The 24548-nt window shown below is 36.4% G+C and overlaps 1 protein-coding gene across 1 annotated transcript; it reads left to right on the forward strand.

Moving 5' to 3' along the window:
• Positions 1–83: 83 nt before the first annotated feature.
• Positions 84–10112, forward strand: LOC110449409 (mitochondrial inner membrane protease ATP23 homolog). The gene is made up of 6 exons (XM_021496264.1): positions 84–490; positions 2129–2174; positions 2542–2617; positions 5579–5710; positions 8696–8782; positions 9666–10112. The coding sequence occupies exons 1-6, from the start codon at positions 331–333 to the stop codon at positions 9855–9857; spliced, it is 693 nt and encodes a 230-aa protein (XP_021351939.1). The 5' UTR covers positions 84–330; the 3' UTR covers positions 9858–10112.
• Positions 10113–24548: the final 14436 nt, after the last annotated feature.

The following is a 24548-nucleotide window of genomic DNA, read 5'->3' on the forward strand; positions in this document are numbered from 1 at the left end:
AATATAAACTAATTGTGGTCTAAGGCCATATCATCATTTCTAGAATCGCTTACTTCCCTTTAAGTAGCTCTTTAAATAACAACGATACAAATTTGGGCGAGTTCGAGTTCGTGCCGGGCGAAAAGGCAGAATTTATTTCATGATTTTTATTGTCATTAATATATATATGTATTTTTCAACATTTAGATAAGAAACAACAACAACTAAAACACAGTGTGAACTAATTATGTTTTTTTTCTGGTTCGAAAGTGTAACTAGTTTGTGTTTGCCTAGTGGGTCGAGTTGTCCTATCCTGCACATGGAGATACAAGTCGAGTGTTGATCATATCAATGGCAGATAACAAGGACACTGAACAAGAAAAGCGTGATCCAGATTACGCTTACAAATGGTTTCCCGATAGAGGGAAGGAACGGACATCGTTCCAGAAGATACGATACGGTAGACAATCCAGTAGCTGTTATAGGAGGATAACGAATTGCATGCAAAAAGGTGAGGTGAAGCGTAGTGTTTACCCGTGAAAAGAATTTTCTGGTTTTTTTTAACTTCTGATTCATACAATATATACCATTAACTTACTGCATGCCAAATCTGAAGTCGATCGTACCTGTGCAATGCACGGAAATGATATAAATACATCGATATAATGCATTATGTAGGTTTTTTTAACAAAATGTAATACAAGGGAAGTAGCTCGTATATAAATACAAGTAATAAAGAGTTATACCAGACCTAGACTTATTGGTTGATATCTGGTTGCACTCAAATGTATGAATGATTGCATGCAAATGTTTAGGCTATCTCACTATATGGAAGCATTTTTCCTGATGATTTTGGTAAAATGATTTGGTCTTTAAGAATGATATTGTGTGATGAGCATTGAAGTTAAAAAAAACCTGATATGCATAAAATAAACTTTGTCGTCAGTGTAGTATCAGACAATCAACACGGGCAAGTGGATTTTTGCACATCTGATACATATACAATGAATGTCCTATGTTCAATCGTATGCATGGAATATTTAGAGGGAGTGTTTTTTCCTGCCCTCACAACTCCAATAACCCAGGTAAAATATAAACGGTCTGGGATGGGTGACTCGAGCTTACAGTTGCAGTATCTGTGCTATAGCATTCAATTGAAGTGGCACTATAAAAGATGCCATTGAAAGCATGGTCCTACCTGTGTATACATGTACAGTACTTATTCTAGCTAGATAATAGGACACTATTTAAAATGTTGTATATTCATATCTATTTATATTTCAGACCAAGTTGTGAACTTTTAACATTTACACTGACTGATCTTAATCAAAGAATATTCTCAGTCGTAAATTATAGTCAATGCAGGTGAATTTAAGACAGAATTGGGTAATCCACACTGATGCCATATTGTCCCTTTTTTGTAGTAGGAGTTTCTATTTTTTTTCCCCAATTTTTCAAAACGAAAACAATGTCTGTCAGGAAAATAATTGATCATATAAGGATTGAATGGCTTTTTTTTCAATTTCACAAGGTCATGAACACTGAAAAAATTACCTTGACCTTCTTTCAAGGTCACAGGGGTCAAATATGTCAAACACTTCAAATGACTTCTTCTGAACTGAAAGGTATAGAATCTTAATATTTGTCTGGTTACTTCTTGGGATCGAGCATGACAGAGTTTTCTTATGAAAATGACCTCAACCTATTTTAAAGGTCACTGCAGAGGTCAACAACACTTTAAACGACTTCTTCTGAAGAACCGAAAGGCATGGATTCATAAGATTTGGCTGGTGGCTTCCTGGGATAGAGCCAACAAAGTTTGGGAAGGAAAATAACCTCGTTACCAAGCAAGGACAAACTAAAATGTCGGCACGTCCTTTGAAACAATAGTTGGATGCATGAGGTGGGGAAGATATGTCAAAACAAAAACGAAAAATCTCAAGACAGAAAACAAAACAAAACCTGTCTTAACTCATGATCATTCACTCTTGAAATTTCATAATGAACTATTCCAACCTTTGAATTGGAAGGGTTCAAATGTGTCTTCAGGGTTGAATGGGTTATTAAATGTAGGATTAAAAGGGAGGTAACTACTTAATTTCATTGTTGTCTGATTCAAAATACATAATATTGATTTCTTGCTTTGCAGATAGGACAATAGCCTTGATAGTCAATGCTTTAAACAGCTATGGGTGGTAAGTTGTTCCAGACTTTTAATTTCATGTATTCCATAATTATCAGTTAATTTATATTCATTTTCTTATTTTCCTTTCACACCAAATGTCAGGTTATTTTATTATATAATACATGTATACTGTATAGCAAAAATTCTTGATGCTCATTATATGTAACATTTTAGCTCTGAAAAGACAAAAATATTTTTTCACTAAATTTGAAAATATGAAGTTATAAAGTCACCAAATGATAAAAGATCTAGAGAAAAAGTCCATTTCAGAGAAATATTATTAGAAAAAAATATTCATATTAACATCGTGGTATTTCAATATATATCCATCCTGTGTGGAACTTATAATTACATTATTATACAATGTTTTTTTTAAGCAAATTTGATAGGCGTCACATTTCCTGTGAGACATGTAACGAAGGACAAGCAGCATACGATTTCCGGGCAAGGCAGGTAAGAATAAAATTACATTAAAATAAGTGATGAGGAAGTGTTCTTTCAAGAAATTAGTTTTTGGAATTACACAATATTACAAGATGTGTGGTGTTCACATGATCAAAAACTGCAATAATAGTGTAGCGGAACTGGACTGAGTCGACAAGTTTGCTAACCGATGTGATTTGTGCATATTTACGGATAATTAATAAGGTATAAGGCTTCTTTTTTTTCTTCAAGTTTTAAACTATACATTATGTCTCAACAGCACGATACTCACATGTTTAAACCTAACACCGATAATGTTAACCTACGTCAATATGTCCTAGGCCTGTAAGCGGGGGATATATATTCAACAAATTAATCTGTTCTTGTATCTTTTCAACTTTGGCATAATACTTGCCAACCCTCCCTTTTTAGCAGAAAGACTCCCGATTTTGAGCCCTTAAATTGAGCATTTTCAACCAGTGAATTTGCTTAACTATTCCACTTTTCTACGATTTAGTCTGAAAGAACAGCTCAAAAAAAATGCAATTTAAAAGTGAATTTTTTCCCAAGGGTGTACAAACACACATTTTTTCATGCTTTTATTCTAACCACTAGTAATCTCCCCCATGGAAATTTTAAAAAGTTGGCAAGTTTGCTATGGTAGCCTACCATAGGTGTGGAATTTCCGCACAAAGCGTGAAAAACACAATAGCACACAGCTAGCTAGTAGAGTCCAGCTGGCTGTGTTTTGATAATCATGCAATCACCAATCAACTTTAATCAGCGATTAAAACTATTTGATTCACTTGGTACTCAAGGTACTGTACCAGAGAGAACAGACCCTTTATTCACAGTTTTACAGTCATTGTAGTACCGTAGGTAATGTGTAGTGTGTACATTGCAGAGTCGAATAAAGTGCAAAATACACTGATCAGACATCTAGTATACTTAAGGATCAATCTTATTTCAAACTAGCCTTCCAGATTTCATTCCATGATATTGATCAACCAGTCATGCCAAACAACATGTTTGCACTTTATAATTCAACTTTGGGATTAATTATTAAATATTACAATTTTGTGTGCAGATATTTTTGGTGAATTGTGTGATCACACAACTGTGTGTACCTTCTTCACATGAGCTACTAAAGAAATCAATATTACCGTACTAGCATTGTTCCGTTTTAGGCTAAATGTGATTATATATACTGCAAATAATACAGTCTATGATCTTCAAAACTATATGATAATTTAGGTCGTGTTATAATTAACTTGTTATGCAAATAAAGAACTTATTATTTTATTAAAACACAGATCGGAATTAGATGTAATAAACATCAAAAGTTACCGGCAAGCTGGTCCAACATTCTATAAAGTGATATCATATGAGTAGCTAGTAATTTATTTATTAAGTCATGGAAATTTCAAAAAATCAGGCTGCAATAGTAGATTTTGTCAGGTGACAATTTCCTGTCAATCATATTTTGCCCCAGAGTACTAGTGGTAAAGTTGTTTCTACATGAAATCAAAAGTTTCTTTTCAAAGCTGGCTGAGGCTACAATGGCCAAGTAGTTAGTTAAGGGTCTGGCCGGCAACGATCATGATCACTAGCCCTCACAAGTTCAAGGCCTATGTTGGGCAATCACCAGGTACTAGCTGCATGTCAGTGATTTTTGTCCGGTTTTAATTCACCGCCAAAACCTGGTGTGTCCTTAAATAACCATAGCTGTTAATTAGGATGTACAACACAAACAAACTTATCAAAGCTGAGTAATGATTTATTAGTCCCCCACCGTTTCGCGGAGGGAATTTAGGGTTGCACTCCTTCTGTCTGCCAGTCCATGAAGTTTGTCTGGAACATATCTTTTATACTATCTCACCTGGAGTAACAAGATTTGATGTACAAGGACAATGGGGGATGATGGAGTGCAGAGTGCAAAAATTAGGTCACTGTGACTAATGACTTGACCTTTGACCTTTACTGTTGAAAAAGTTTGTCCTAGGCATATTTTCTTTACTATTTCACCTGGAGTAACCAGATTTAATGAACAAGGACATCTCAGGATGACGGAGTGCAGTGTGAAAGAATTTGGTCATTGCGACCTTTGACTTGACCTTTGACCTTAACTTTTGAAAAAGTTTCTCCAGGGCATATATTCTGTGCTATTTCACCTGGAGTAACCAGATTTGGTGTACACAAACATCTTGGGATGATGGAGTGCAGAGTGCAAGAATGGGTTCATTGTGACCTTTGACCTTTACTTTTGAAAATGTTTTTCCATGGCATATCTTCTGTACTATTTTACCTGGAGGAACCAGATTTTGAGTACAAGGACATCTTGGAATGACAGAGTGCAATAATTAGGTCACTGTGACCTATGACTTGACCTTTGACCTTAACTTTTGAAAGAGTTTCTCCAGGGCATATCTGCTGTACTATTTCACCTGGAGTAACCAGATTTGGTGTACACAGACATCTTAGGATGACCGAGTGCAGAGTTCTCTTGAGAATAAAATACATGTGCATTTGATCACAGAATTTGTCTTTCCAGATTTTATTCAAAGCAAATTATTTTAAGTTCAACTGCCACAGTGCCTGTGAGTTAATGTAAAATGCAGTGTCTGTCCCTGTCTATTTGTTGATATTTTCTTTCAACTTCTTCTTCAGAACTTAAGACCCAGTGTCCTGACATTTGGCTCGTTGGTACCAGGAATGTAATACTGTAAAGTTTCCTCATCCATAATCTTTATCAGCTTTCAGTCACTAGGGTCACATACATGCATCTTGAAAATTTCAAATATCTTCATCTGAAGAACTGAATGACCTAGATTCATGAAACGTTGGTGTATTATGCTGACTAGCAGTTCAAAATCATTTTCTAAATGTCTATTAAAACATCTAGATACAGAGCACAAAATAGTAAAGCAATTGCAATTCATGTTTTTATTGCATTGAGCCGCTTGTAATTATCTTTTAATTCCTTTTTCACAGGTTGTTTTTTGCCAGAACAAAGTGAAATCTAGTGGCTACTGCGGTATATTGGCACATGAACTAATTCATGCATTCGACGACTGCAGGGCTAAAGTAGATTATAAGAATGTTGATCATATAGCATGTACTGAGGTAAGTCTCCAATATAACAACTTTCTGAATGTTTCAAATGGGATCAAATTGAGTTCAAAACAACAACCAATTGTACATAATTTAAAGGATGTACGTACCTCAGTTTCTTAGTATGAGAAATCGTTTTTCACTCATTTATCACTGGTCCATCTATAGTCTGGAAACTTTTCTTTTTTTTCTTTTTTTTATAAGACAGATTTATGGATTTCGATTAATAAACTTCAATGATAGGAAAATATTGTATGTATGACGGGAATCATGTTTAATCATGACAATATACATGTATAGTATGTCAAGGTCAAGGACCTGTATCATTTCTAGACAATTTGGCATGGAAGGAGTATTGTATCATTACTAGACAATGTGTTGTGGTAGGGGACATGTATTTTATCATTACCAGTCAGTTTGTTGGGGTAGGGAACATGTATTGTATCATAACTAGATAGTGTGTTGTGGTAGGAGACATGTATTGTATCATTACTAGACAGTGTGTTGTGGTAGGGAACATGTGTTGTATCATTACTAGTCAGTGTGTTGTGGTAGGGAACATGTATTGTATCATTACTAGACAGTGGGTTTTTTAGCGCATGTATTGTATCATTACTAGACAATGTGTTGTTGTAGTGGACATGTACTGTAACATTACTAGACAATGTGTTGTTGTAAGGGACATGTACTGTAACATTACTAGACAGAGTGTTGTGGTAGGGGACATGTATTGTATCATTAGGGACATGTATTGTATCATTACTAGACAGTGTGTTGGGGTAGGGGACATGTATTGTATCATTACTAGACAGTGTGGTGGGGTAGGGGACATGTATTGTATCAGTACTAGATAGTGTGTTGTGGTAGGGGACATGTATTGTATCATTACTAGATAGTGTGTTGTGTTAGGGGACATGTATTCTATCATTACTAGACAGTGTGTTGTGGTAGGGAACATGTATTGTATCATCACTAGACAGTGTGTTGTGGTAGGGGACATGTATTGTATCAGTACTAGACAGTGTGTTGTGGTAGGGGACATGTATTTTATCATTACCAGTCAGTTTGTTGGGGTAGGGAACATGTATTGTATCATAACTAGACAATTTGTTGTGGTAGGGGACATGTATTGTATCATTACTAGACAGTGTGGTGTGGTAGGGGACATGTATTGTATCAGTACTAGATAGTGTGTTGTGTTAGGGGACATGTATTGTATCATTACTAGACAGTGGTTTTTTTAGCGCATGTATTGTATCATTACTAGACAATGTGTTGTTGTAGGGGACATGTACTGTAACATTACTAGACAATGTGTTGTTGTAAGGGACATGTACTGTAACATTACTAGACAGTGTGTTGTGGTAGGGGACATGTATTGTATCATTACTAGATAGTGTGGTGTGGTAGGGTACATGTATTGTATCATTACTAGACAATGTGTTGTGGTAGCTAGGGGACATGTATTGTATCATTACTAGACAATGTGTTGTGTTAGGGGACATGTATTGTATTATTACTTGACAGTGTGTTGTGGTAGGGACATGTATTGTATCATTACTAGACAGTGTGTTGTGGTAGGGAACATGTATTGTATCATAACTAGATAGTGTGTTGTGGTAGGAGACATGTATTGTATCATTACTAGACAGTGTGTTGTGGTAGGGTACATGTATTGTATCATTACTAGACAACGTGTTGTGTTAGGGGACATGTATTGTATCATTACTAGACAATGTGTTGTGGTAGGGGACATGCATTACATCATTACTAGGCAATGTGTTGTGGAAGGGGACATGTATTGTATCATTACTAGGCAATGTGTTGTGGAAGGGGACATGTATTGTATCATTACTAGGCAATGTGTTGTCGAAGGGGACATGTATTGTATCATTACTAGGCAATGTGTTGTGGAAGGGGACATGTATTGTATCATTACTAGGCAATGTGTTGTGGAAGGGGACATGTATTGTATCATAACTAGACAGTGTGTTGTGGTAGGGGACATGTATTGTATCATTTCTAGACAATGCGTTGTGGTAGGGGACATGTATTGTATCATTACTAGACAGTGTGTTGTGTTAGGGGACATGAATTGTATCATTACTAGACAGTGCGTTGTGGTAGGGGACATGTATTGTATCATTACTAGACAGTGTGTTGTGTTAGTGGACATGAATTGTATCATTACTAGACAGTGCGTTGTGGTAGGGGACATGTATTGTATCATTACTAGCCAGTGTGTTGTGGTAGGGGCCATGTATTGTATCATTACTAGACAGTGTGTTGTGTTAGTGGACATGAATTGTATCATTACTAGACAGTGCGTTGTGGTAGGGGCCATGTATTGTATCATTACTAGACAGTGTGTTGTGGTAAGGAGTATTGTATCATTACTAGACAATGTGTTGTGGTAGGGGACATGTATTGTATCATTACTAGACAGTATGTTGTGGTAGGGGACATGTATTGTATCATTACTAGCCAGTGTGTTGTGGTAGGGGCCATGTATTGTATCATTACTAGACAGTGTGTTGTGGTAGGGGACATGTATTGTATCATTACTAGACAGTGTGGTGTGGTAGGGGACACGATACAATACATATTGCGGTATAATGCTTAGGATACAATACGTATCACAATACAAATATCTGTTTTAATGGTCAACTTCATAATGATTAAGTGCAGGATTTTATCAAGTTTTTTCATAAACTTCAATAATAAATAGTATCTGTATCAAAATATGTTTTTATATAATTTCTAGTACTTTTGGGCATGACTACACAGTGGACAACATGTACTCTCAAAGATTTAAAAACATCAATCAGTACATTTGTTTTACTGATAAATAATTTAAGTACTGTTAGTGTATACGTATTGCAATACAGGTAAACAAAACAATTTGATACGATACTCAAGAAAGTATCGCGATTCTGTATACTATATTGTTTCAGCCCTATAGTATAATGTACCTAATGAGGGTGTTTTAATTTTCAGATACGTGCTGCTAATCTTACACAGTGTGATTTCTTCAATGGTTTGGTGTGTGGTGTTGTAACCCCAGGCTTGGATAAAAGTCAACAGGTAAGATATGGTTAAAAGTGCTTCATCGTCAAAATTAACATATCAGGCTTGCCGATTTCCAAGAAATATGAAATTCTCTAAGGAAAAAACCTGTTTAAAACATTTAGTGTGCTGATACAGAAAGTCAGATATTCAAGGACTTGGGGCGTTAAGGGTCATTTTTGACGTCACAAACATTTTAACTTGAATTTATTTATCAATTTCTGTTATAAACATCATATTGGTAAATTGGGGCTATCTTTCTTGGTGCAGATTGTTTCCAATTACCATTCTAAGATACCCTACCATAGCAACAAAATTGCATTGTTATGCAGAAATAGCCAAAATATAGTATTTTTGGACAGCTATCATGCAAAAATGAAAGCCTCTGCATGCCACAAACAAAAATGCCTTTTTGCGAATGAACACTTGTATGACAGTGTTTAAGCATGTCAAATATTTATTTGTTTGTTGCATGCAGAGGCTTTCAAAAATTGAAGAGTGTTTAGTTAAACGTCCTTCAAAATGGTTGTTTCTTTACCAAATAGAGCAAAACAGACATTATTCATGCATTTTATTATGAAAACGTGGGATCATGTCTATCTTTGTAATGCCATAGCTCCTAAACCAGTTGTCGAAGGAATTTGAAATATTTACATGCTTCAGTTATTCCAGATTACGAATATTACAGTTAAATTTAAATCCCCGCAGAGGCCGGAAATTTCCCTTATGTCCCTAGTCCTTTTTTTTGCACCATACTGCCGTTTCATCCATTAAGGACTCATCAGTTTACATGATTCAAAATACATTTTAGAATAAATAAATATGTACCAGGATTTAACTGTTCACAAATGATGTTATTGAAGTAATTGCTTCGTTATTCCTCCTCTGTATGTCTTGACAGGCATGTGTACGTGGCCATGCTATGTATTCCCTGATGATGAGTCGGAACCTATCCAAGGAAAAGGCGTTGGAGGCCATCGACAGAGTGTGGGACCGCTGTTATAATGACTTAGAGCCTATTGGACGACGATATAAACCTAACAAAGAGGACCGAAGCATTGCCTCTCATGAGGCCAGAAAGTTTGGATTTTAAGAGAGAGAGGTTAAGATATAGGGAAAGTTTTTCTTTGTTTTTACAGTAAATTTTCATCTGTGATACTGAACATGTTGTGTTGTTTTAATATCAAGGTTCATTAACAGGGCTTAGAAAGGCCCAAAGATAACAGTTTGGCATTGAATTTGCTCTGAAATTGATGAAATGGTTGTAAAGGCCCCTACATTTTACAAAAATGACTTGAAGGTGTCAACATTACATGAAATGATTTATAAAAATATGGTATATAAAGTTTTGTGGTGTTATTCTGTTATTTTTTTTAAGGAAATACAAGAAAATGAAGAACTGGTAAAGTTAGGGTCAGCATTCGGCCCCCCACTTACATATTTTCCCCCCATATGTAGATTCATTAATTATTACTACTGATAACCTTAATGGACCTCCTTGCATAACACCAGGTTAAATGACAGAGGTATCCTAACAAAATGACGAATGAATATCACAGGCGAATATAATTTTGAAAATGAATTCTGATAGTGTATAAAATCACTTTTATTTTGATACTATAGGTGTCATATTGGTATACATGAAGTAAATGTAGCAATACTTTTGATTTGATAAACATCCAAAATTTTCACAAAATCTAAAATATATCCAACATCGTCAACTTGTTTATAAATGTTAAGTTACAATGGAAATCTATATTTTTAACTTCCTTAAAAACTTTCCATAATATATACATTCTTTCTACAGAATCACCTTTATGTAATATCAAAACCGGTAAAATACTTTTTTAGCATGCCGAACATGGCCAATGCACTATTTCACATAAACATGAAGATTTGATTATCATTGTTTCTTATGTTAAATGCCGATACATTTTCTGATTTTGTATCCATACCAAATCAGTATATTATATGTGTTTTTAAGTTACATGTATGTGCAGTAGTGATAACCCATAAATATGTAATCTGCAAAAGTAATCTCTCCTTTAGAGAACTACTTAAGGTTCAGATTGTGTTATAGACAAAGATATGCAGATATATTAAAACGGTAACATAATCTTAATAATAAAACTAATCTATGTTTAATTATTATTTGATTTCGTCTTTTGCCTGTTCGTTAAACAAAATATTAAGAAATATTACATGATTTTAGAACAAGTAAAGCAATGTAAGATATCCATGTCTTACTCCCCATACAAAAATGAGATTTTAGCACATTTGATTTTTGTGACCTTAAAAGAAGCTCAAGGTCACCAATATTTACAATACTTATTTCTCCATTCACATTAACAACCAACTTGCCAAATAGCAAGACCCAATGACTTTATGTGATGAAGAAACACAATTGAAAGGAAAAGTGGAAAGAAAGCTTTGTTTTTTTCTTCTTTTACTTCAAGGTGACATATGAGAAATTTACTGGTTGTCAATGCTTTTGGAAATCCTGGTGTTGAAAGATAGCCAACTTTTAAGCAAGTGTTTAGAAACAGATATTTCATCATTGGAAAATCAAATTAACATATCACCAAGCACAGAACTATATACGCAGTATGAAGAAAAAAAAAACAATAAGAAAGTATTAGAAAAACTAAAAAAGAAGGTTTGATATAAAGATCAAAAGCGAATTGGTATGAGAAGGCAAAGGGTAACAAAATACTTCTATGATTTAGAAAAAAGAAATTTTGAAAATAAATGTATAACTGAGTTAATTACTGAAGATGGTAGGGTTCTTGATGGTCGAAGGGAGATACATGCAACCCAGGCTGAAGTTGATTTTTGAGCTTATGCCATGGTGCAGCATCCATCGTCTGTCCGTTCGTCCTTCAACTTTGCCTTTAAAATGATACTAGTCCTGAACGGCCCAGTAGATTTTTACAAAATTTGGTCTGGAGCATCCTTAGGCAAGAAGACTCGGAGGGGTGGGGTCAAATATGGGAAATAGAGGTAAAACCTTTAAAATCCTTCTTCTACCGTAGAGATTAAGGGATTTCATCCTAATTTGGTCTGGAGCAACCTTGGGCCAAGGGGTCTCAGTTTTGTATAAACGGTGGGTGTGGCACCCCTGGGGGCACAGGGGTGGGGCCGAATAGGGTAAATTGAGGTAAACCTTAAAACTCCTTCTCCTACCACAGGGATTAAGGGATTTCATCCCAATTTAGTCTGGAACATGCTTAGGCCAAGGGGACTTAATTTTGTATAAAATGTGGTTGTGGCCCTTCTGGGGGCTGAGGGGTTGGGCCGAATAGGGGAAATAGAGGTAAAACCTTTAAAATACTTCTTCTACCGTAGGGATTAAGGATTTCATCCTAATTTGGTTTGGAGTGTACTTAGGCCAAGGGAACTAAATTGTGTATACACCTTGGGTGTGGACCCTCTGGGGGCAGAGGGATGGGCCAAATAGGGTAAATTGAGGTAATTAAACCTTAAAAATCCTTCTCCTACCATAGGGATTAATGGTTTTCATCCCAATTTGGTCTGGAGCATGCTTGAGCCAAAGGGACTCAATTTTGTATAAGTAGTGGGTCTGGCCCCTCTAGGGGCACTGATGGGTGTGGCTGAATAGGGGAAATAGAGGTAAAACCTTTAAAATCCTTCTTCTACTGTAGGGATTAAGGGATTTCATCCTAATTTGGTCAGGAGCATAGTCCCCAGGCTAAAAAGGGGTACTTTGGGCATGCCTTTTTGTGCCTAAAATGTACCTTTGAACGTAGGTACTTTTAAGGTGCCCCATTTTTTTAGCACTCTCAAGGTATACCTCAAATGTGCCCCATTTTAGACGTGCCTCAAATGTGCCTGTTTTAGACTTAGATTTTTTCAACGTACCTCAAATATGCCTCTTTTAGACTTTGAATTTTGTCAGCGTACCTCAAATGTGCCTCATTTTGACTCTGATTTTTCACAGGTGCCCCATTTGGACTTTGATTTTTCACATGTGGCCCTTTTAGACTTTGATTATTTTTAACGTACCTCAAATGTGCCCCATTTGGACTTGAACTTGTTCTCAATACTGCAAAATTGCCCATTTCAAATATACTTTTAATGAAAATGTGTTACCCATCTCCCACTGTAAATGTCCATTTTTTCTTTTCTTTACTTTTTTTTTCTTTATAAAATTAACCATCAAAATGTCTTTTTTGAATGCCAAAATAAAAAGAAAGTAACAAGCTAAACGAATGAATAAATAAACTTGAATTCTGTGAATTTCAGTTTCAATAAACATGCAGTGTCTAATTCAGAGACGTGTAAAGCCACGTCTCTGTCCAATATAAAACAGAAAGAAAATTCATAAAACACATTTCTGGTTCAGTCATTGTTGCATTTAACGTTCAGTCCCAACAGCTAGAAAGACATTATTGAAAGATTTCAACGACACATTAGTGACATATTTATTAAAATGTAAAACGAAAACAATTAAACTACGGAATGGAAGTTAAAAAAAATCGGCCATGTCTTAGACGATACGAAATACTCTGCAAACTGTTTAACTCTGAAGTAGTAAATACAAGTATGTGTTCATACCTTGTATTTCTATTTCTTGAACTGATATTTGAAAACGTGTCGGGGGGGGAAAAATCGTAGGAATGCTAAATGCGTTGCAAAATGGGCACGACGATTTACCCAAAAACACACCCCAGAACACCCCAAAACACACCCAAAACACCCAAAACTACCCAAAACACTTTCAAATCTATTTTAATGTAAATAATAATCTTAGACGATTGATTGAGTCTTTTCTTAAAACCACCCGGAGGTATGCTACCAGTTAAGGGGAAGTAAATCGTATATATTGGAATACCGTAAGAAATTGTCCCGACGCAATGTACTTCATTGATTGTTTTTTATGAACACGCATGTCCAGATGCACTTGACTGGTTTCGGGATTTAGGGCTTCAATATTTGTCTAATGTAATTTGTATGTATAATATAATAATAAACGAAAGACATTTTTACGTACATATTTTATTTCAGAAGCAAGGTAAATCGTTAATCGGTAAATCACAATACGTTATACAAAGATATAGTATATGCATAGTTTATAAATAAAAACAATTCACAGATAAATATATTTCACAATTACTGATTGTTCTAAATAAAACGAATACATAATTAAAAATTATATAACTAAAACATTTGTTACGCAGTAAGATTAAAATTACCAAGAATGTTACAAAGGATAAAAAGTCTACTTCATATTAAATACAAAATAAATAAATAATTATGAATACACATAAAAAGACAAGTACAATATAAATAATGCAATTGCATGTCTAGATTTCCATGAAAGTATGGTTTCGACACGAGGATACTGAGACAAAAAATATGCATAACTGTGACCAAATCAATATTAATATTCTAAGATATACATACATACTACAAAGAACGTGAAAAAGATCAGTACAATTTATAAATAGTCGTACTTTGAAATGCAATTTCATGTCTAGATAACCATGAAATATGGCTCCGACACGCGGAAACTGAGACAAAAAATATGCATTTTGACTATATATGTTATCAACGAAAGGGTTGTGCACTACAATTTAATTTAGAATACGAAATATTGATAGGTTGCATGAAAGTGGCATTCTATCGTGTTTTCTCGGACTTGCACCGTCGACGTTGGCCTGGTTTTTTCCCGCAGCTCTGTTTTGGTGGTGGACTTCGGAAATCAGAAGTTGTTGACTTGACAAAATTTGAGTCCAGAATTTTGATTTTTTTTCTTTTTTGCCAGAAAGTTTTGGAAATATGTCCTTTTCTTCATTCCTTTTATTGATCCAAGTATCTCTCGAAAGTTGAAAAGATTTGAAATTTGTGTGTACTGAGAAGTTGCCACTTCCATGCAATGCTCTTCTGAGGTCAATAATTTGGATGTTTCCTACTAGTGCCATTTTCTCAATTAAATCTGGTAATCGGTGTTGTTTGAAGTCGGCTACTTGTTTAAGTCTGTTGTTTATTGATTCAGAGTTGTTGTTTGTCCACAACTCTTAAATCAATTTGTTCCGAAGAGGTTCAATGACAACTGCTTTTAATTTTGGTTCAAGAAAGCTGTCCCAATATTGTCGGAAACTGTTTGTCAGATAGGGTTCAAGGTCATCTTTTCTTTTAGCATATTCCAGATCATTTTTGCTGAAGACAATACCGTCTTCAACAAAAATGTTACTAGAAATGCGTTGTCTGTCTTTCAGAGATGTACCGTGCTTTTCAAGGTACCTATTTAAGTTTTCTTTAATGTGTTTTGTACAAAGCAAAAAGTTTCCATTTGGAAAACTGCCATGTAAAGCATTTGTCATTGCACGCTCTTCGTCACTCCCTATTGTGACAATACCAGTACCTAGTTGGGCTCGTACATGTGCGAAAAAAGAATGATAAGTTTTGAAATCCGCATCCAATTGAAGAAAAATGGGCCCTTGGATTTTGAACGTTATTGTAGTGACAAAGCATTTCCCCAATTTAAATGTTCTATCTACACCCATTACACTTGCACCTTCACCTAAACAATTTTGGCTTTAATATCCAATAATTGTTCCTCTGTATACAATATGATGTTTGGAAGTTTGTGCTTCCCTCATTCAACTTTTTGAATGGAAAGGTTGGAGTGAATTTGAGAAATGCCGGCCAAAACCTCATCTGTTATGTTGTTGGTAACTACCTTTGGACCAATTTCGGTTTTTTTCTTGGTTCGATAAACTTTATCTCGAATTTGTCTTGCTGATTGGGGACCTAGCACACTGTTATCTTTAGCTTTAAGGTAACACACTTCAGTGGCTGGTTTACTTTGAGCTAGGGCAGCACAATCTTCCAAAACATGAGGGTCTGTTCTGACATAATTATTCGTTGTTTTGGAATTGCCATGTGGCTGGGATTCCCCTTTTCCTCGTTTCCCTGAATACTCCATCAATGCCATTGTTGTCTGATTTTGTAGATCGGGCGGTGCAAGTGTAATGGTTGTTACCCTTTTCTTTATTTGTTGCTATCCTTTAGACTAGTGTAATACCTATGCATACCGATTTATCTTTCTGGCTGTGGAGTACACGGTTAAAAAACTGTTTTTGGGTTTCAAAGTTAGATTTGCCCGTCTAAAACAATCAAACACCTCTGTAAGATTTGCCATAGCCATCTCAAAAGTTGTTCCAAACACAATAACATCATCTAAGTAACACAAAGACTTTGACCACTGTAATCCCCCTAAAACAATTTGCATCATGCGGGAGAATGTTGCGGATGCATTGCACAACCCAAAAGGCATAACATTGAAGTGGTATAAACCTCTATGGGTTAAGAAAGCTGTTTTATCTTTGTCAGTCTCCTCCGTCCTTCATCCAGAGTACTAAACCACGTGGCCCCAAACAACGTATCTAGCGCATTCCCAATTAAGGGTAACGGGTAGGCATCCTTCCTGGTCAAGGTGTTAAACTTACGATACTCAACACAAAACCTTACTGAGCCATCTTTCTTGGTTACTAGCACTAATGGTGCTGCCCAGAGGTTATATTATCCCCTTTTCCAACATTCCCTCCAACTCCTTTTCTACCACCTCCTTTTGTACAGGAGCTAATCTCCTCGGGGTATCTTGACTGGTCTGGCATCACCGGTGTCTATACTATGTTTTGCCACATCCGTTTGACCCAATTTCCCCTCAGGACCTAAATAAATATCCTGATACCTTAACAGAAAATTCTCTACCTTCCCCTTTTCATGCTCAGTAAGCTTCTCGGATGTTCCCTCTAAAACCTGTTGTAAGTGAGGAGGAAGTTTTGAGCCCAACTTGACTGGTTCACAGTCCATCTCATGAACTTTATCCACTGCATAAACCTTCCCGACAAATTTATTCTGTTGAAGAGTTATGGGTTTTGACGTAGAATTAAGAACTGATGAGGTCACTGGTTCTCTAGGCTGAGATGTGGGAGCTACCACTGATTTGGCTAACTTTAAGCTTTTACTAGTAATGAATTTGACTGGGTCGACCACAGTCCTTCCCCCATTTCCCCTTCTACACACCCTGGAAAATACACTTCAGAGTGCTTAGGAAACAAACCCTAATCCGAGCACACCGAGTCTGCGTGCGTGACGTCATCTCCACCCGACAACCTCCTAGCTTTAGGATGTTTGTACCAAAATGTATTTCCCCCTGATGTTTATGAAGGAAATCTATCCCTATTATTCCCTCGTGTCCTTCTATGTTGGCTACCACGGTCTCCGATTCATAACGTTGACTCCCAACCTTGAGACTTAGCACAGCCTTTCCAAACACCTGTAACCTATTACCAGACGCTGTTGTCAGCCGCAGGTTACAGCTTCGCAACTCCGGCCTTCCTACTATGCTACTGTATATTGCCTGTGCAATAATAGTTACTGAGGAACCTGAGTCCAACAAACACCTTATCTTGGTACCACCAACCAGGGTCTCTACATACAAACTAGGCTGAAAAGAGTTCAGCATTGCCAATGGCCCTTCTTCCTCCTCCTCATCTTCCAACTGGGCTGAATGTCTGGGCCCGACCCCAGCCCTCCTTAGTTTTCCTGTTCACCTTCCCCTGATTATCTGCCCTCTTCTCACACTCATATGACAAATGTCCTTTTTCTTCCGCATGCATAACAGATAATTTGATCCCGAGGAACCCTTCTGCTACTCCTGGCGTTACGTTGCAACAGAGTTTTGCTCAAATTCTCAAATTGTTTTAACAACAATGTTTTCAACTCGTCCCCAATGTTTGAATTAGGACCCCCCCCCCCCCCCCTTTTTCAGTGTCAGCGTGAGTCACAGATTGTACACTCTGCATATTTTGAATGAGGTCCTTCTCCCTGGGCTTCATATGTCTTTTTTTTAAAGACTCATGTTCTATTGCCCTGCTAACAGCTTCCTCTAAGGTAGTGGGGTGGCTAAATTGTACATATCTTTGCATTTCATAACTACCCAGCCCTCCACAAACTGCTCAATAGACATCCGTTCTATCTCCCTTGCTGATAAGTCAGGAAAAGCTCGGGTAGACAAGTTCCTTAAGGCCCTTCCTCCATATTCCACTAGGGACTCCTTCCCCACCCTTCGCCTACTCCTGAACTCACTCCCATGAGCGTATTCACGACCAGGGGGTGAAAACCTTTGTATAAGGGCTTGCTTTAACTGCACATAAACACTAAGCTGGCTTACTGATAGTTGTGACAAAACATTAACATCAGCTCCCCTTAAACACATAGCCAACTGTTGGGCTTGTTCATACCAATCTCACCTATTCCACTGTGCTACATGCTTGAAATGGGTCAGAAAGTCCCTAAAATTTACTTTATGACTGTCAAAAGGCTGAGGTTCCTTTTCCTTCCTTCGTGGTATACCGACATTAGCAAAGTTATCTGCCCTTGGGCCTCCCACCTCATTGACTAAGATAGGTCTGTCTTGATTAATATTGGGTAACCTCCTCTCCATAGGTACTTTATATCTTGAATTTACCCCTTCTTGGATATAAGGTGGTGTCGTACCCCTATGAATACAAGATGGTGCCGGATATGGAGTGGCTCTACCATATGACTTAAACCCTTGATACCCAAGACTATCTTCAGAAGGCAAATAATCCGGTGGACTACAATGTATCTGAGGCTTTGGAGTACTTGTCATCTATTGACCTGGATATATCTCAACATAAGGATCAGCAAAAGTAACCATGTGTCCCATTTTAGAGGTAGAATTTGCACTTTTCTCATAATTTGGGCTATATCCTGTGGTACCTACGTATAGAAAGTTATCTCCTGACCCTTCACATCATCCTACGGTGTTTTCTGACTCGTTCTCTATTTTCCATACATTCTCTGTATGTCTATCATAACTCCCATTATATGAGTCATAGCTGTAAGAAGCACAAAACTGTTCATGAGGAACCTGCCTATCCATTGAACCCCTCTTCCTCTCACACTGCTGAGTACCGTCCGACCACAAATGAGAACTATGAGTATCTTCTGACCCCTCTGCTTTTCATACTGCTGAGCATTATCTGACCTCAAATGAGAACTATGAGTATCCTCTGACCCCCTCTGCTTCTCATACTGCTGAGTACTGTCAGATACATTTGCATCTTCTGGACCCCTTAAGAACCTGTTTCCCTTGGGTTTAGCTCCCCCATAGCCTTCATTCCTTATCCGATCATTGTGGTACTGAGTTTCTGATAGCGTAAACCGATGAGCACCTATATCAGGAGTGGGAAAACTAAAACTGTTCCTCATCTCATCATCACAATGCATCCCGCTATCAGCTGGTATGCTTGCATGCCTACAACTTAAGTCTGCCTCCCTTTCTACCACTATTAATGTATCATTAGATACAGAATCCTGTGAAGTCTCCTGTACTGTGTGATTTGGTGTAGTAACATCCTGTACATTATAATCTATAGGCTGCTCACTCTGGTTATTACAAGTCTTCCTTCTAAATAACCATTCCCTTACATTTCCTAGGAATCTCTCCATATTTATTAATAGGTGAATCTACAGCAGCACAGTCTAAATAATATATAATATTTGAACCATTCCCTCAGGACACCGACCGTTTCAATTGGTCACACGGCACAAGTTTGTAATAGGACTACTCGGGGCTCCGGGCAGTTCACGCATTTAATCGGTATTTAGTGTGTCCCCGAGTCCCGCATCGCCCTATGTTGTCAACCCAGGTTCGGTAGGTCAAAACTTACGAAACATGTCGGCTAAAGAAGAGATAATATCCAAATAAACTGTCAACAATATGTATTAATATGAGAATGTGATATTTACAGATGATGATTACTTTCACTCACACTTCCACACTACATTCGCACACGAACTCGCCCCTGAGTCTATGTCTACATAGGCTTAAAATCCCCGACGACCACCCGCCCGGTGCTAAGCTATATATACCTAGAGTATATTGTGGCACACTTCCGGAAACAAATCCGTTCCACTGCCCGTATTTCACAGGCACGACGATTTACCCCAAAACACCCTAAAAGACCCCAAAACACCCCAAAAGACCCAACAACACCCAAAAACACACCCAAAACACCCCAAAACACCTCACCTTACAATAGTAAATTATTTTACAAACTGTAAAGAATGTATGCAATTTGTTTTATTATCTGCGGAAAAACGGAGGTAAGTAGTGACTTGCAAAATATATCGCTGCAAGTAAAGGGAGGTAAATCGTTCAAGAACGACAAAACAATTTACACAACGATGCAATTAGAAATAAGTAAACTCCATGTGTTTATATAAATATTTTTACTTTTAGTTATGAAAAAATACTATTTTTGAGATTTTTTTATTTTTGAATTATAATTATATATGACCCCATATCGAGGCCTAGAACTTGACATATTCTCTGATAACATGTCATGGTAAAAAGTTAGTCCCGACCAAGATCTACTGAAGTATGCAAGCGCACATTCAGTACAATGAACGCTTTTAAAGTTATGGACGTTCGAAAAACGTGAAATGAGATTGTAACAGATTCATGTTGATACGGATGTTTACCAAAGTGGCTGAGGAAATGGTAGTATGAGTTAACATAGGTTTTTACATGAGTATCCATGTCAAATTGAAATTATTAAACGAGTTCAATATTTGGATATGGCCCGAGCCTGTAAGCGAGAGTCGTTGCAAACTATTGAACAAGTTTAATCAACTAATACGGCATGGACACGAATGTAAGATTCAATTTATCACATAACATTCATAGTTTGAAAAAAACCTCAAACACAATTATTTTGTTATCGGCTGACTTTTTATAATTAAAACCAAAGTATTCCGATCATAGCAGTGTTGTTCCGCGCAGTGCAAAGAAGTTCCATATATTTTTTCTCTTATTAAAGAAAAAAGAAGTTTTAAATGCAACGAAAATAAAAATAACGAAATAGACATTTCAAATTCATTTAAAAATGTGTGATATGGTTAGTTAATAAAAATAATACCTGTAGCGGCAAAGGGATATGTTCCCAAAGGTTTTGACCAATTTAGGTTTTATTACACATGTTACCATATTTATGACATGACCGTATGGCATAGTAAAATGAGTCAGTCTTATGATAGATGTGAATATGATAGTACGTTTTTGCCAACGCTTTAAGCATGCTAGTGATAGCATTTCAGAAATTATTCATGCATTCATTGCAATCTTTATTGTGCAGGTACTTAAAGTAAATGTTTTTTAAAAATAAACAAGTTTTTGTTGTTAATTGACAGATGTAGATCTTTTGAATTTTAAATATACCTTTTTCATAATAAATCTTGGTGAGAGTGGGTTGACAGGATACCAAATACGTCAATGATTGAATTAATTAACACGTGATGTGCCTATCTGTTGGATCGCTATCTTTATAATGTCATTGACTGTATTTAAATGTAAACAACACTCATTGCCAAAGTATACAAAGTAAACACATTAACTGCACTCAGTTCAAAGAGTCAATCATTTTTGGCACGAATGCTCAATTTTCAATTTCCGCTAGCCCCTGGCAGGCTTCAACTGATAATTGCCACGAGTTTGATAATATTATATCCAGGTTGACGTACGACCGAACGAGGCAAGTATTATATTGTTCGGACGTTAATTGATATGTAGTTCCATTTAATTACATATTTGGCTTGAGGATATTATTTCGAACAATACATTTCGCTTACAATTCTTTCACAATAAGACGGAATATGGATTGACGTATATGGGTGCTTACGACACAAATCTTTTATTTCAATCTTTTGCACTTCGTCCATACATCGTGCACTATCCGTGCGCACAACTGTATGTTACCCAAACAAGTAGTCAACTGTCACACTTTAATAATGATCTTCAACCATGTCTTCTGACATCGGAAATTTTATCATAAGACTCGATTGTAGAATAGATATTATGGTAACAGTCTCTATTCACGGCCTTATGAGCGACATTATTTGAGAGGTTACATGTCAATGAGCCTGTGGAAAGATCCGACGCAACTAGATTGGCACGTCATAGCAAACGTTTGGGATTAAACTACGGCATCTGATTGATCAGCATAAATATCGTTGTACAATTCATAAAAGAAATTACGATTCTGTTGTAAATAAAAAAAAAATTGTACAAAAGACGTTTTCCTTTTAGTTATGAATTGAATTTTAAGAATTGGTCAAGGTAATTGCTAATTCCACCGTTGTATAGACTAAAATATGACAACAAATGCAATCTTATATTTATGGGAATTTATTTCTTGTTTATTTATGTAATAAAATTATGATGATTAATTAAAATAAAATATCACAGGACACGTGTTTGTCTGTTATAGAACTCTGGTTGTGTATCTCATCGACTGTCCTTGGGCAGATATCTTTTATAACGATTTATTTGGAATTATACACCTGTACACTTTGTATATTTTTTCACGCATCAGGTATGCACGGATTACATCATTCACGCTTTCACATGACCGTTTTAACATTTACAAACAAATCTTTCAATTAAAAACGTCCCTTACACAACTAAGATGAATTGGTTGCTTAATACTAAATAACCTAGCGAACAATGTCGTCAATCCAGTCTTAGGAATCTGCATATCAATACTGGTGGTTCTTTGATATTGTAACGTGACGGGAAGGAGGTTTCCAGAAAACAACATTTCACAGCAAAGTTCTAATTACAAGTTTATTTACATTTTATATACAACGTACAACATCACGGTCAGCATAGTCCATAACAACACCTGCGAGAATCCTTCAGCTAATTTACCTCAGCTAAGCTACACAGGATACAGCCTAATCACGTTTGTACTCCACTAGATTACTCCCTTTTCTTCCCGGACCCCTACGCTGGTCTCACCCCCCCCCCCCCCCCCCCCCCCCCATGAAATACAAATTGTACGTTATATAAGATAGAAAAGGAAACACAAACAAGTGCTATGTAAATTTGTTACTTCTTTCATAATCAGTTATAACAGAACAAATGCGGGAATAGGGAAGGGGGTAATGGATTGGTATGCAATGGAAACCAGGAATAATATATCAATACCCAATGACTATGTGGAACACGATTCTTTTTAATATAATAATGTCATAATCGATGAAATTTTCAACAAAGCTGTACATTGACACTCAATGACTGTTAGAAATGGATACACAAATTACATATCATAAATTACCATTGAATAACTACTGACAATTTGAGTAAGTCACAAAGCACCGCCATGATTATTAAAAACGTTGCAGTTCACATACTTGCCATCACAATTTTCAAATCTAAGCCCGTAAGCCACTTTCCCGCTTCGTCCCTGGCACGTCCTGCTCTTTCAAGGTAACAAATCAATTCATCATAATCATGGCCAGTAAGTGACATAATATTGTACACATTAATACAATAGCAAAATCACTGAACAAGCATATAACTCCAAATACATTTTACAACTACTAGTAAAACAACGCAACACAGCATACATATAAGTGTCAAAAGGAAATGTAAAATGGTTACTTGTTTAGTTGAAATCTTTTAGTTTTGAGTATATAATTTTGGACGACTCAAACAATTGTCGTTGTTTTCTTGATGGGTTAGAGATTCATCACCAAAGAGTAAAAGATTAGTAGCTAATTGATACGGCAAACTTAGTATTTACTTGAGTTTCCATTGGCATCGCAGGAACAATTCTGGGATGGTATGATGTTTTTCGTAAACAAGAGTTCATTTAGGGAGCTACTTTCATGGTAGATTTGAACCAGAAGTGATCCTTGAAAGTAGTATGAATGTGGACATGCTTTACTATTAGATTTTCGAAAGGCTTTTAAATGGGAAAAGGAAGGCTTATTTCTAACATGTGATGAAAGAGAATTTAAATTTGTTACAGCAGATGAACAAATGCATTTAGATACATATTTGTTTTACAACGAATATGCGTAGCACATGATGGGTCATAAAGTCGTGTATTATAACTATGAGCATCACAAACTGAATCAAGTAAGAGATTAGAGACACTGGAGTATTTTGATAAAATATTTTATGGAATTGTAACATTTAATAATGATTTCTTCGATCTATTAATTTATTCCATCCAACTTCTGTATATCGTTTGTCTAAGCTTGCAAGTTTAGTAGCACCTGAAACAATCCTAGCAGCTTCCAAATTGACATTCTCTTGTTTAGAAATACATTCTTTCGGAATGCTTTCCCAGACAGTATCAGCTTATGCTACTATATAAACGAGATATATATATTTGGTAATGTTTGCCTGTAGAGATTAAGTCAAGTTCACGGAATCTGCATTTTAATACTGATGGTCTTTTGATATGCTTTACTGTGCCAAAGTGTGCCATGATTAATTGTGTCCGTCATTCTCCTCAGTGTAACGATACATCTAAAAATACCTTAGAGTGGTTTAATGACAGGTGGCAATTTTTTTGCGGTTGTCCCTATTGAACTAGTTATTAAGAATTGAATTTTGCGCCACATCCCATGGTAAACATTTCGTAGCGACTGGCTTTTTTCGTACTAGGTAGGCCTGATTACATGGAAGATAGATGAACAAATAAGTTCATTAGTATATCAAGTGATATCTTACAGTTTTCTTTTTTGGTAAGGTTTCATTCTGAGTGGGATGTTAGAGTTACTGACATCACCTGGTTTTCCTAGCTGTGGGTATCCAAGTACTCCATACAGATTAAAACAAGCTTTGTTAGTTTCTTTAAGAACATTCTTGTTTATATTATTTCTCCAATCATGTGCGGTTCTTGTAGAATCTTTCCGATATGTGTTGCTGGGCGAA

Source organism: Mizuhopecten yessoensis, unplaced genomic scaffold (genome assembly GCF_002113885.1).
Source record: "Mizuhopecten yessoensis strain PY_sf001 unplaced genomic scaffold, ASM211388v2 scaffold4599, whole genome shotgun sequence".
Taxonomy (NCBI): Eukaryota; Metazoa; Mollusca; class Bivalvia; order Pectinida; family Pectinidae; genus Mizuhopecten; species Mizuhopecten yessoensis.